The sequence below is a fragment of the Sinohyriopsis cumingii genome, chromosome 1, assembly GCF_028554795.1.
Source record: "Sinohyriopsis cumingii isolate HCF-2022 chromosome 1, ASM2855479v2, whole genome shotgun sequence".
NCBI lineage: Eukaryota > Metazoa > Mollusca > Bivalvia > Unionida > Unionidae > Sinohyriopsis > Sinohyriopsis cumingii.
The window spans coordinates 184864621-184879934 of record NC_142961.1 but is presented as its reverse complement, the minus strand read 5'-3'; the positions used below and the strand labels follow the sequence as shown (position 1 = coordinate 184879934).

At 37.7% G+C, this 15314-nt stretch overlaps 1 protein-coding gene across 5 annotated transcripts in view; it reads right to left on the bottom strand.

The window, feature by feature from the left end:
* LOC149808523 (uncharacterized) overlaps nucleotides 1-15314 on the bottom strand; it is a 126732-nt gene that overhangs the window by 12850 nt on the left and 98568 nt on the right. For all 5 annotated transcript variants that reach the window (XM_089978417.1, XM_089978425.1, XM_089978408.1 and 2 more), the window contains one exon: nucleotides 13452-13523. In XM_089978417.1, coding sequence (XP_089834543.1) covers nucleotides 13452-13523 — 72 coding nt within the window. The remainder of the gene's footprint in view (nucleotides 1-13451; nucleotides 13524-15314) is intronic.

Here is a 15314-nt window from a genome sequence, read left to right as displayed (position 1 = left end):
GACAAAGACTTAATAATAATTTGTCCAATTTAAGAGTTGTGACACAACGCCAAAATTGTAGGGCTGGGAATGCTGGGGGGGGGGGGAAGAGAGAGTCTAGGGCAGTTGTATCCATAAATTTAAATACAAAAGAACAAAAAACATTTCATTCGATATATGCAGCTGGCAAGTATTTCGGTATTTGTACACCCTCAGTACAAAAAGTCGCAGAAAATATAACCAAATCTACTCTGTCAAAAACATATAATAAGCAGAAAATTGTTTTTCATTATTGTTAGGTAATTTACTATAATCCGAGGATTTTCCAAACGGAGATAACTCTAAAGCGACTGCGTAAAAGTCAATGATACAATTATTTCCCCTTGTCAGGAAGTGTTGCGCAACACTCCTTGACAGGTAAATTTACCCAGTGCGGTATTTTTTTTTACATCCAACTGTATACACACTGCATCACAGTCTCGCGTTTGTCAGTATTTTCATAAATCAGAGCTTAAATTCAGTGTTTAAAATTCAATTCAGAATTTGTTAACTGTCTGTTACCACTACAGAGGTATATTATTTTACAGGTAACACAACAAGCAGACGGTTTTCTGTGTACAAGGAAGTAAATAACTTTCCTTCATTTTATCACCCTTGATTTTATCAAGGTGACAGCGTCAAGAATGACAAAGTCCTTGATGAAATCAAGGGACAAACGCGTATTTATCTTTTTTTTACAGACAATATCACTATTTCATTACACTTGTTCGGGTTTATGGTTCATCTGTATTTTTCACACGATCATATTTAAGAAAAAACGTTTTAAACAAATCACACTGAGCTATTTCTGAACTTCCAGGTATCAGTCGGTTTATATAAAATATCGTCCGAATAATATACGGGGTTTCGAAACCCAACGAAGTTGCACAACTTTCTCCGTTATCGCCCCGTCAGGGGTGGTCTTTTACCACCCAACGGGATTGATTTTGGGGAGGGGGGTGCAACTTTGTTGGACGTAGAATATAACCCCGCATCTGTCTCTGTTGTCTATATGTTTGTAACGTCCTAGGATAAGTTATATATGCAATTGTAAATATTGTAAATACAACTGCTGTAAATATTGTAAATACTATGTGTTTGTACCGTCTTAAGATAAGTTAGAATTAAGTTATATATTTGTGCCGTCTTAAGATAAGTTAGAATTAAGTTATATGTTTGTGCCGTCTTAAGATAAGTTAGAATTAAGTTATATGTTTGTACCGGTCCTAGGATAAGTTAGAATTAAGTACTAGGATAAGTTATATGTTATGTGTTGTCCCTATATTAACCTTGCTAGCATATCAAATGGTAAGCTAGGGGTTCACAAATGGGGAATGTCTCGTCGTTCGCAAACACACCCTCTTCTAGATTGTTATTTGACAGGTTAGGAGCTCATTGGGGGTCGTGTTTCCGCTCCTATCATATGATAAGCTAGAAGCTCAAGGAGATGTGATGTTTTTTTTTATTTTAAATATATAAAAATATATATAAACATGAAACACGAAAATATCAATAATGTGATTGATGCTATTAAAAAATTAGAAAAACAAGGATTTAATTTATCACTAAATCCTGAAACAATTCTGTCTTATTTTCAATCATTATATGAATCTAAATGCGCAGGGCGTTATATTCTTCCTGCTCAATATCGATTCATAAAGATGATCCAAAATAATTTGTATAAATCACTGGCCAGCGTAGAAGAAGCACAAATAAATGAATTTGTTCCATTGTCTCGTGCAATTGAAAAGATCAGGCTGGCATTGGCAGCCGAGTATGAAACTAAAAAGATAATAAATAATCGCGTTAGAAAATTGAAACATTGTATGTCCGCTGACAGCGTCAAGGATGATGAAATCAACGACGAAATCAAGGAAGTAAATACCTCACCTTGAATTTGTCACCTTGACGAAGTCAAGTACTTGGAAGTGAAATCGAAAGTAAAAAATATATATTACTCTTTTTTTTACTTCCTTGATTTTATCAAGATGACAACAAAGTCCCGGGACAACAAAGTCTCCTGGACAACAAAATCAAAATGACGAAATCAAGGTGATTAGTTGGTCGGGTTCAATGCAGGAGTGTGCATAATTGAGAATTTGATCTCTGTCACATACTAATGCGGTAATATGCTCGCGTCTGAGACTAACTGTTGCTGTGTTAGTAAGAAATCTTCTTCTCCGTATTCATCAATGAGCAATTTAACGTTAATTTCTTCTTGTGCAAATGCAGCCTTGACTGCTTGCTCGAGTGCTTGTTTATCATAAACAAAAACATTTATGTGGTGGTACATATTTGAGATTTATATAAATCTAACGATCTAAATAAGCGTATATACTCGAGGATTTGATGCGTATCGCAATGCGCGATCACAACATGATCTTTTATCAATACTTGTAGTTGTGCATCAGTCAGTATAAAATCGTCATGACCGTATATATCAACAATTATTTTTACCGGGGTAACTTTTCCGGTTCTGACAGCGTTATCAAGACGTACTTTATCATATATGAAACATTTCACGTGGTGATACATTATATGATACTTGCTTGATTAATTGTGAATTTCTGTGATTTTTACTAGCTAAGACCCCATCAAGTCAAGGAAATCTGTCGATGACACTGACTTTTACTAGCTAATACCCCATCAGGATTGAAAAATTAGACGATTTCTGTGATTTTTACTAGTAAATACCCCATAAATTTCAGTGAATTTGTCAGTGTTGCAGAAAATATATATAAAGTAACATATTTTTACTGCAATATCTTATTGAGACGATCTCGTGAAATGCATGAGTCATTCTATATTTTTTTATAATTTATTGAAATATTTTTTATGTTGACGGTGACATTACTGCTATCGTCGTCGTCGTCGGTGATGTCAGTGACATCGTCGTCAGTTACATCATCGTCAGTTACATCAGTGCTATCATCGTCAGTTACATCACTGCTGTCGTCGCCGGTGATGTCAGTGCTATCATCAATGAAATCATCATCACATTTTTTCTTGGGAGTCTTTGACTTGAAAATCGAAGATTTTTGGGACATTATTATAATATAATAATATTAATTGAAAAATCGTTTTACGATTGAAAGTCCTTAGGACTTTACAAGGAGACTAATATGTAGTGTTTCATTCCGTAAATCAAGGGGATTCCCACTCTGGTCTGTCAGCGCGAAATTTATTCTGGTCAGCCATGGATTATGACATCGTAGATAGACCGGATTGATTGGCTCTTGCACAATCAGAAATCCAGGTGGTTCTTTCGGAGTAAATGAATAAAGAATAAATCCTTGCTGGGCTTGATTTGATAATGTCGTGTCTGTTCTGTAACTACCATCGATGACATCACACACAAGATTGACCGCAACGACATCAGTGATATTTACAATGCCCGGAGATACATGTCGACCATCGGCGGAAGTACTATTGTTATGTCTGAGGATAGTTGGCGGTGGTAGCGTTTGCTTGTACCGTGCAAGTATATCTTCGAAGGATTCATCGATGAGATCAGTGACTGATTTTTTTAAGATATCCTGAGAAATATATCCTGGAAATTTATAATTCGGTAGCTCATCTTCTTTGATTTTAAGTTTATCCAATACTTCTCGGATAGCACGCAGATGATCTTCTTCTCTTTTTTTTTCCTTCAACAGCGCTTGTTAATAGAGGAGATGTACGATCGTGTTCTTTAAAATCAAGTTTAAAGGCTTCTTCATCGTCTGAATATTTCTTTATTCGAGATTTTCTTTCCTCGATCGTTTTGACTATAACAGCAGCTGCTCTGTTGTTCAAAATGTCCAAGTTATTTGCGAGTTTATTTAATATTTTGATCTCATTGATGATATTATCACGTGAACCTGTTATATCGCTGATATGTGATTGAAAATGCGAACGTAAATTGTTTAGTCGTTGATTATGCAATTCACGATAATAATTAAATACGTCAGTGAGATCTTCTAGCGAATATGCATAATGGCCGCTGGAGTGTTCTACAATCCAGTATTTGCCTGTTATATGAGGACCAAAATGATAAACCATTGGAAAAGGATCATTATCTATTGGTAGTATCGGGTAAACATATCTTCTATCATCTTCGCTAACTAATCCTGAGAAATGATATTCCTGCGCGTCAGTGACATAATCAGACATTTTAGGCACTGGTGGTATCGGTGTATCAGGTGGTTTTGATTCAGGCCATCCTAATACTGTTCTGACTGAACTATTATATATATCAACGGCGTAGTCTGGGGTGCTTATTTCGATCGCAGAAGACAGCGTTGGCTCATGAACATCAATTTTTATCTTTGATTCCTTCCCGGTGATTCTTTTTATTCGACGTTCTAATTCCTCGTTGATTTCTTCGATTTGATAAGACCCGGTTGGTAACACAATGACGTTCCAGTCTGGGGTGCCAACGGTGTTATTTTTATATGCAAATACAAACGAATTATTCGCTGACAATTTTCCAAATGATTTCTCTCTGATGTTGGGCCAACTGTGATATACTCGTAATTGTGCTAACGCGATTTCGCTTACTGGAATCGCAGTTGAAAAATTAATACTGAATTCTGGCTTAGTTGTTGTTACTGTTAACAAAGATGTTCGCGCCGGGCTTGTATTTGCGACTATCTGCTGAAGTAATTCCGTCATTATTCGTTTGCTGTCGTTTCAAATCGAAGTTCTTTGTGTTTTCGTAATCGTTGTACACGGCTGCCATCTGCGCGAATTCGGAATCTGATATTGTTGTATCGTCAAGACTGGATTATATCAACGAGGACAATTTCGAGTAGGTGCTCGTGGCCGCGCTGTTTAACTTTTCATACTCGTGCAATTTTGTTAGCGCACACGAGGATATTTTTTTCGCAATTATATTAGCAACTCCTGCAATTGTCGTTGATGTTGAAACTGTAATTGTAATCGCGATTGCAGTTGTCACTGGTGTCAGCGCAGACAATAAGACACCCGTGGATGCAACTACCGCGGATACCGAATACACTATTGTGTCTAATACAGTTACACGCCGTTTCTATTTTTTTATCTTTGTTGCGCATTTGTCAATAGTGTTTTTTAACTCTGACTGCCATTCGCGTACTTGATCATATCTATATTGCTGAGCATTTAATGACTCTGTTGTCGTTGATGCCATTTTATTATTTTACGCGGTAACCAATTGAGGCGTTTCAGCTACAAATTCCAAACACCACCAGTAAGATGTTGCGGTTAATTTCTTGTCTGCGGCTTCCAGAATAAATGTTTCTTCGGTTTCCTTGTTTAATATGATAGTCACAACCCCGGAATATATATCGGTGGAATGTTTCCAGGGATATGTTGTGAAGATCTCAAATTTAGCGGCACTGAATACAGACAGTCTATACACGCCAGTGGCTGTTGCTGTATATTTGATAGTATTATTTTGTTGGGACCATGTTGCGAATCCCGATGATACTGTATATACGATGTTGGTGATATGCCCAGAAGTAACTCCAGTGGGGACTTTAATCAGACTGGTTTTGTTAACGATCTCAGGAATTCCCGATACGATATCTTGCTGTGTTTGTTTGATCGTGTCAATGCTTTTTTGTATCATCTGGATTTGATCTGAGAAACTTCTATCTGTTCTGACTACACCTAACCGGGTATTAATCTTGTTGATATCGTTGGCTTTATTAGTAAGATTTGGTATGATTTCAGAAAGTTTCATATCGATGAATGGAGGAACCCCAAAGAACTTATCCACCGCCTCATCAGTTTTTGCGAAGTTTTCTTCGAAGTCTTATAAACGCGCCCACGTGAACATCATAATCTGCCCACAACGTGGTTAGTTTACTGTCAACGGCGCTAGCGCTTGTGTGGACACTCGTGTCTACATATTGTTTGTTTGCTGCATCTTCCGGGGATGTTGGATCTCTTAAAACGGTTATTTTCTTACCGTTCATGCTGAGTTCACCTGTCATTGTATCACCGGACTTCGCTACACGTCCCCCTGCAGCTTTTTGTGTGTCATCTCGCAGCATCGCAATTGATATCAGCGAATCTCTGATTTTTCCGCTGTCGGTGAACACAGGGATGTTACCCGGAGTGGCTCCAATAACCCTACGAATTATTTCATGCCATTTGATATCGCTGGTTTTTAGTTTTCCGTGCCGGTCCTGAAAAATAATAACCTCATCTGGGTCTATCCCGGTCAGACTTAAAAGATTATCGACTTCATCTTTGGTCGCATATTTTGATAAATCCACATCGGCGCGTTTTTTTGTCTTTGTTTCAAGAAGAGATCTTCCGTAAATATCAACCATTATTTGACAGGAAACTGTTTAAATCGACCCAAAGTATACTCGTGCACGATTTTGTGAGGAGAAATCTTTGATTTTGAGATCGCATCAAGAACATTTAATACTTCACGGCCACATATCGGAGGATCGGTCAGTGTTTGTGTTGGTAACATTGAATACCAAACTTTTGACCCTGACTTTGTCCCTGTCTTTGACAGGGGGATGTTTTTGTATATCGAAGAAACTCAATTGGCGGTGCTAGCCCGTACGAATCAAAATATATAATTCCACGTGGATCGATCGCGTAAGCAACCCAGTGAGTTCCTGGACCATCACTGTTATCAAGATTAATAATTCCGGTTTCTGGATTATTCGGTCGTGTTGATCTCGCATAAAGACACCTCTGAAGTTCTTTATATTTAATTGTTTAACAGCATCAAGCAAATCAAAATTAGAAGCTGGAAGCTTCAACATCGGTGTGAAAACACTTTGTGTTTTTACGCTAGCATTTTTCAAAACCGTTTTGGGTACCATGATGGCGGAGTTCCTGGAAGTCTTAGCCCTGATCCGCGAGTCCCCTTTTTTTTTGTATCCTTTTCCTGTGGCTTTCTTTAGTGCCATTCCAGCAGCGGTTGCAACAGCTCCTAACGCGGCTGCTTTTGCGACTGCGGGAGCAGCAGCAGCTATCAGTGCTGGTATGGCTGCGAGAAGAGGAAATATACCACCGGTTTTAACCATATCTTTGACCGCGGCTGGAGAGAAATCAAGTTGAGTTCCAGTCGTTGCTCGCTTTGCTTTATTGAAATGTTTTAGTTGGGTTTTAGTTAATGACAGTTTGTTTGGATCGCCCATTAGCTGATCGTGTTTTAGTGTTATTTTTGTCCCACATGTGCTCGCGTTCTTCGATTGTAATTTCTTCACCAGACCAGGAGTCAGAGTGACATTAACATGACTGTATGACATTTTATTTAATACGAGATTGATCTAATTGTTACATATCCTCGGAAAATATTACATTTTCTACTGGTGCATCAACGAAAATCATTCGGCCGCCGGCACTTTCAAGCAACATTGCTTTATCGGAAAGTATGACCGCGATTGCTCTGTAATTAGCCCCCCCCCCCCCCCCCCCCCGCTATTCAAGGTAGCCCGAAAGTGTATATCAACGACAGACTGTCTGGTTAAATCAAGATGCTCCAGCGAGAAGTAATAGATTGGATAATGAGATTTAAAATCCAACTGTGATATCTGCAAACCAGTGTCGATGTTTAGATCGCGCGCTAGATATTTCGTCAATCGTTGGTATGCACGTGCAACATGGTTGTTAGCAAAATTTAGCATTATGTTCTCAGATGGTTCTTGATGCCCGTTTATTCTCAGAGAAACGTCAGTGACACCAAGTTGATCAAATATCATATGCGAGCGTGTTTGATCGCCTACTCGTGTAACATCCTGAAGAGCAATGAAAATATGTCGCGGCGCAGCAACCTCCTGCTGTGATGCTATATGCCATGTGAATAAACCACTAATGGCACTTTGTATGCTATCTGTGGATGTTGTGAGCCACGATAGCAGCGTTTTACCACCTTGATCCATAAAAGAAAGCAGTCGCTGTTCTTCGGCAATTGCAGGAGTCATTACCGGCATCCACAGTGATAGTTTTGTTATGTTTACCTTACCAGCGTCACCTAGAGGTCGCCATAGCGCATCATCACTGGTGGCTTTTCTAACAAGCGTGACAGTATGTTTTGCTCCAAAAATTACCTTTCTGACATCTCTGCAAAATCCAAAGATGTGCGACAGTGGAATCGCACATGAAAAATTTCTACGATTACCTTTCAACATTTGTTTACGTGCAGCGAAACCTAAATTAAATTCTGTATTAGCGCTAATAATCATGTCTTCCACATCGATATCAGCAGGATTAGGAGCAGCACGATTTTTTGGTCGTCTAATAATAAACTGATCACTGTTAGGAAAATTAGATGCGTCCTTGGCAAACATCATTGATGGACCAGCTGATCTTGTATAATCATCAGAATATCTTGCTAGACCAATTATTGTTGTAGCAACATCGACATCCTTGTGAATCGCTTCAATATTTTTTCCATCAATGCTGTAGATAGCACTATCAAACAAAGCCATAATTCCGTTATTGACAAAACCGATTTTAACATTGGGTCCGTATTCTGTATCATCTGTTTTTATAATTTCTCCTTCTACTTCAATAAATGCTTCAGCGGGCAGGAAATATCTACTTGTATCCTGGACCTGAAGTTCAATTCGCATTTGTAGTGGAAATCGCGCGTCGTAGGAATAATACTGATAATCACGCACTGATTCATTTTTAAGAACCGGTTCATCTATGTCGAATGCTGGGTCGGATTCCCGTTTAAACATTTTATTATAGAAGTTATCGTCTAAAACGAAGACCACTTTCCGCCACCAAACTTGTGTTTATTTGTTGAGGATTTATCAGCGCCGCTAGTTTTTGATTTGTGGCTTCATTTATTACTTTACTAACATTTGCTGGCATGTCTGCGGTGGCTGGTAATTTTACCGGAGGAGGTTTTCTACGTATCAGTCGTGCTAGTCTGTCCTTGATTGCCAGGAATGCTTTACCGGCAGCGCTACCAACAGCGCCAGTAGCTTTATCTTTAATAACATCAATGGCTTTCATCGATAATTGTTTTGCAATCGGTATTGCTTTAGGTGCCATTCTCGCAAATAAACCCTGAACAACATCGCCTAATCCGTTTCCATAAGTCATCCTGTATACGGGTACTCGTGAATTTACCACCCTGACCATGACTGGTCTACGATGAGAATTGTGTACGATCATTTTATTAAATTAGTTATTTCTCTAATCGCGACGACTTTCAATCGCGGCGACTTTCAGTCGCTGTCCACGAGTTCATCAATAAGTTCTCGATAGATGTGAGTATCCATGATGCCGCCTTGAAATAATCGCTGACAGATATCAGCCGCTTCATTAATTATTTCTGGTGAGTTATTTCCGGCACGCCTTCCTCCTAAGAGAACTTCTAGCGGTGATACATCATTGATGATATTATCAGGACAAGTAATGTGACCACCAAGACCACTACCTGTAGCTCTATATAAGCCAAGATCTTTGAGAACATCATCATCTTTTTCATCTGGACGCTCCTCCAATAGCGATGAATGGGGGGAGGTGGAAGTCCTTGGTGTCTACTTTTGTCAATCTCCTGCATTGCATTTATAAGTTTTGCGTATGTTTGATCGTTAGATTTGACCACTTTTTTGTCCTAGTATATACGATACGCCCATTTAACAAAATTGTCATCAGTCGTGGACTCATATTTCTTGTTTAAAACTTTTTTTTGCTATATAAACCAGCTAATATCACTTCAGGTCATTTCTCTTCTGGTATGTTTTTAAGGGCTTTAATAAAACTCGGATCAAATTTTGCAGTTAGTTCAACAATTTCCTTTGCTGCTTTGGGCGCAGCAGCTTTGGCGACTTCAGTACCTTCTTTAGTGGTGGGTGGAGGTTGAGCTACAACGGTGGGTGGAGGCTGAGCTGCAGCTTTATCAGTTGGAAGCTCTCGTAAAATCTTTTTTGTTTGTTTAGTTCTCCTAGCAATCTTTTCAGTCTGTTCGGCGGCTTGTTTTAGCACTGGAAGAATACCCGGTTTTGTTATATCACCTGGATCTCCCATTAAAGCTCTTTCAGTGACCACCGCAGCTTTCTCAGTAGCTGTTGTAACGGGTTTAAATAATTCTTCTGCACCTGTTGCAAATTCAACTTGTGCTTGCTGCCGTGCTTGTAATGTTTGTCTTACACGTTCTCGTACAGGAAGAAATTTTTTTATTGCTTCTAGTCGCTCTCGAGCTAGTCTAGCGGAATGTGCTTCTCCAATGTTGGCCATTATTGTTAACTTAAATTTTTAATTCACAGCAGCAGAAACGGCGACGACAAACAAACCCTGCCAGGATATTCTCACGTGGACGACACAAAATCGTTGATGTGATTTATGTAACTCAGTGATATACACAAATACCAAAAGTGATCAGAGATAACTGTAACGTTCTCGCGGTATTTAACGGCGTTGACATACACACGTTACGAAATATTCATCAGACCTGGTGCAGCGGCGACATGGACATAAATAAATTCAGAAATTTCTTTAGTCGTGCTCAGGCAAAACCACACGGATTTGTAACGATAAATTTACATGATCCTCGGACACGGTATCGAGTTGGGTTGGATACAATTTTTAGTTAGAAATGCAAGCATTAAAAATTCTAGAATTTTGAGCAGCAGAGAGACTGAAACAACACCGAATGTTTCGTCTAGTAGACCCTTGTATCGAGAAGTAGTTATATAGGTAGATATTTTTCATCAGATAACCCTTCTGGTCAGCGAAGAAAGCTTATTTATCAGTGTTTTCTGACTAGAAGGGTTTATTTTGTGAAGACAATACTTCTATCAAGAGTGTTTTCGATAGAAGGTTCTGTTTGACGAAATAGTTGGTGGGCTCAGTCTCTCTGCTGCTTTTCATGTTATTTAAATCATGCTCTTGACATATATGTGCCATTTAAAGAGGAGTGTAGATACAAGTATATGACATATATGTGCCATTTAAAGAGGAGTGTAGATACAAGTATATGACATATATGTGCCATTTAAAGAGGAGTGTAGGTACAAGTATTTTACCAATTGTCTTTTATATTCTTTATGTAACAGCCTATATATTTTCTTAGAAACAGAATTTATTCAAAACTGCAAGAAAGCTTCATTTTCACCTTGTAATTGGTCAAGTTATTTACATGTATTTTAGACATGTGGATAAATTATTAAATCAAATTATGTAAGAATGCCAAACACACACACACACATACACACACAAACACACACACACACACACAAACAAGGCATGGACATAGTCACTGAATTTTATTAAGAAAAAAGATCATGAATATTTTAGCTGCTAATCGCTAGTGTTTTCTCCGCTAACGTAAAATTTTCTCACAATCTGCCATCTCATTCACTGCTAATAATGATGAAACTTAATCTCAAGCAAATTAGATTATGATTATATTAAGTAAAAACTATTTGAAGATCCTAGAATATTCATACTGCCTATTCTGCTTGTGTCAAATAGATTAATGCACATAAAACAAATAATTTTGTATTGTATAAAAGAAAGCATTTGAAAATATTCATCCACCACTGCATAAGAATGTTCACTTTATTTTCTTTACAAAGAGATCATAAAAATATTTATCTAATTTGTGTAGTACAATCAAGTCTGTAACGTTCATCCATTTAATTTGGAGGCCACTGGTAACAGTCCAAACCATTATTATACAAGAAACCTCATTTGTAGTTCTTAGAAATATCACACCATGATTGCCATTCATCTTTTCTTCTAGAATTTAAATTATCTTTGCTTTGATGTAGATAGAGATGTCAAAATTTTCAGAAATTTCTATCAGGTACCCACCAATCCTAACAATCGGTTACCTGGGTACCCAATCAAAGGGAGATTGTACTAAATGTGAACCTGAACTGCTTTGTTGTAGGTTCACACATGCCAACCTCAAAGAGAGATATAAGCATAATTTATTACTAATATAAGTGGCAAAAGCATAATCTGAACATAAAAATAGGAATCTATATATTGCATGCCATAATTACAGAACACTATGAAAAATGTACATATTTTATTTAATGTACATTTGTTTTTGCTACTTACCATGTGGAACAGTGTAGACACAAAAGAAATGGATAAATTATTTATGCATAACACTCACTTTAACTGGTTTATATGTCTACAGTAACTTTCGCAAGTAGTCATAAAGTCCACAAATAATGACTGTTGTAGTATCCTTGACCTGCCATGGTTCCCCCCTTAATGACAGTCTGGTACAACATGTTTTTAAGTTTAACAAAATCCCTCTCCTCATTTTTCAGTCATATAACATCCAACAGTCACATCGATACAGCCCATTTTTTTAATGATATCTGGCACCATTTAACTTCAATTCAGACTAGTCCACTAAGTATGTAGTATCAAAATAGAATGAATCTGTGACAAGTGGTTTCACATTCAAGAATCTCGTGTTGTCTTGAAACTGTTTCAAGTAAAATTAATGCAGCAATTACCATTACTACACATGTGCTAAATTTGTATTAGCTTGTTTTCCAATGTTATTAAATATGAAAACATTTTCCTTATATTAAATTATTTCAGTGCAACATTTCATTCATCATTTCCTAACATGGTACAAGAAGTGCATGTTATGGTAAGCAAGTTTTTGTGTTGTCTTTGCAGTGATAAAAATATATGTTGGGTTTCCCGGTAGTAAAAAGAGTCCAGTAAACAAACATGAACAGCAGCCCTGACTTTGACAGCTAATACTTAATGATTCAAACAACTGTATCGAAAAGCACATTTTTTCAGCAAATTATGTTACTCCAATAATAAAAGCCTGATCACATTAATGTTAGGATATCAGCCTGCTACCTCCTCAATACAGCCCTGATAAAAAAAAAATATGAAAATTTGACGTTTTTGTCTGAATCATTGAGACACGGGGCAATTACTATTGCCCATTACCTCCACTTCTCACCAAAAGGTGTTGGTAGTTCTTGACCTTGGTGATATACCATGGTGGATGTGTGCATGGCAGGGTGGTTGGGACAGTTTTCAAGTAATGTGATCAGTTAAGTAATCTGAGAAATATAATTTACATCAAATTGCTTTCTAACTCAAATATGTTCCCCAATCACACTGGCATTAGGACTGGAATTGCTAAAAAAGAATTAACAAAATAAAAAATTAAAAAATTGGGATGAGTGACTTTAAAAGAAAGTTGGAACATAAAAATACAAACATTGGCAAGGTGGTTATTTTGGCATCTTGTTCGTTTATAATTAGACTTTTGCATTGTTTTCCAACAGCAATCAAAGCCAGTTACAATACGCATTTAAACCTTGAAACTGGCTTGAGTAAGAGGGAATTTTGTCTTGTGACCAAGTACTTTAATGTTTAATTTTCTTCATAACATTATCAAAAAGGTTGACTTAAATGCAAGTATATATGGTATTTAACTCAACCTCACAAACGAAAAGGAATACAGCACAGTCATACTACAATATACTTCAGTTTACCTTTCGGTGAGGTCTCCTCAGCCACCACAGCACCTTTTTCACTGCGATTATACAATATAGCTTCTGCTGGTGCTAAGAAAGAAATTAATTTCACTAAAAGCTTTCCTTCTAAATATATTATAAGCAAATTATATATATGTCAAGGTTTCTTTTGTTGTGCATTTTTATGATTGTTTAACAAATGTGCATCCACTGCATTAAACAAGTATCTGGAAGAATGAGAATAAATAAGTCCTACAAGCAAACAAGTATCTGGAAGAATGAGAATAAATAAGTCCTACAAGCAAACAAGTATCTGGAAGAATGAGAATAAATAAGTCCTACAAGCAAACAAGTATCTGGAAGGATGAGAATAAATAAGTCCTTCAAGCAAACAAGTATCTGGAAGAATGAGAATAAATAAGTCCTTCAAGACCCATGACGATCTAGAAACAAAGTTCTAATAGCAATACCAACATGTTTTCATTTATTTCAGTAAAATCACAAAAACTGATAGGATACTTAAAATACCATTATTTTCATCAACCTATGCACAAAAGTACATCCAAAAGTATCCACCAGACTGCTACTTGTCGTTTTTCTTTTTTCAGTCAAGGCTACATAGACTATAACTGATGATTGCCCAACTGACAAGTTTTTTCTTGGTATCATAAAGGGACTAATAACCAGTAAGTATGGTGAAGGTAAGTTTACAAAAATCAAGTCATCATGCAGAAATGAAATAGCCTAACTTTGGTTCACATCGACTCAAAAAATAAAATTGGCTTCTTTCACTCTTATATGTAATATGTATACATGCATTGTTTAGTCGAGTAACATGCAGCAAAATCATGCAACCAGATATAAAACCATATTACGTCATCAGATGACACTGATTATGTCATCTAACATTCACTTGAAATTTCAAGATGGCTCCCTTACGCTTTTTCAATAGGAAATGCCCTCTTTTGACACATAGCAAACATAATAGAAGCACTTTTGAAAGATGTGTTTCAACATTACAAATCACAGATATAGAAAAATAATTTCTGATGAGAACATACTCAACATTTTTATTTTCACAAAAATGAACTATGAGTACATTCTCAAAAATGAATTAAGTGAAGGACAAGATAAGAACGTGGAATGAATGCAAACAAGTCTTGTAATGAACATCTTGGCATCTCTATCTACGGAAGAAGATGGCGTAGCTCCAAAGTAAGCTTTTGTTTATCCTTCTTTCTAGCTCTCTTTTCAGCTTGTTTTATTTTTCTCTCTTCCTCTGCATTTTGAACTCCCTGCCTGACAGCTAGACGCCTGCTGGAACGGTTGATTGCACAGCTCTCCCAGTCGTTGACATTGATGTTTGCCGTCTTCATATCCTTCTTGCAGACATCTCTGTAGCGCAGATGTGGTCGTCCAGTTGGTCGTTCACTTTCTGCTAACTCCCCATATAACAGGTCCTTGGGAATGCAGCCTGGGTCCATTCTCTTGTCATGGCCAAGCCAGCAAAGGCGCCTCTCGCTGAGAATGGAGAACATGCTGTTCATGTTGGCGTGTTCTAGAACCTCTGTGTTGGGTACTTTGTCCTGCCACTGGATGTGCAGAATGCACCGCAGTCATCTCAGGTGGAAGATGTTGAGTTTTCTCTCATGTCTTGCATAGGTGGTCCATGTTTTGCTGCTGTCGAGAAGTGAGCTGAGCACGCAGGCTTGGTAGACACGGAGTTTGGTCTTCTCTGTGAGGTTGGGATTGCACCAGACCCTCTGGTTAAGTCTGGCCATCACTGCTGCTGCCTTGGCAATCCTGCCGTTCACCTCATAATCAATGGAGAGTGAGCTGGAGATGTTAGACCCGAGGTATGTGAAGTTCTCGACAACTTCC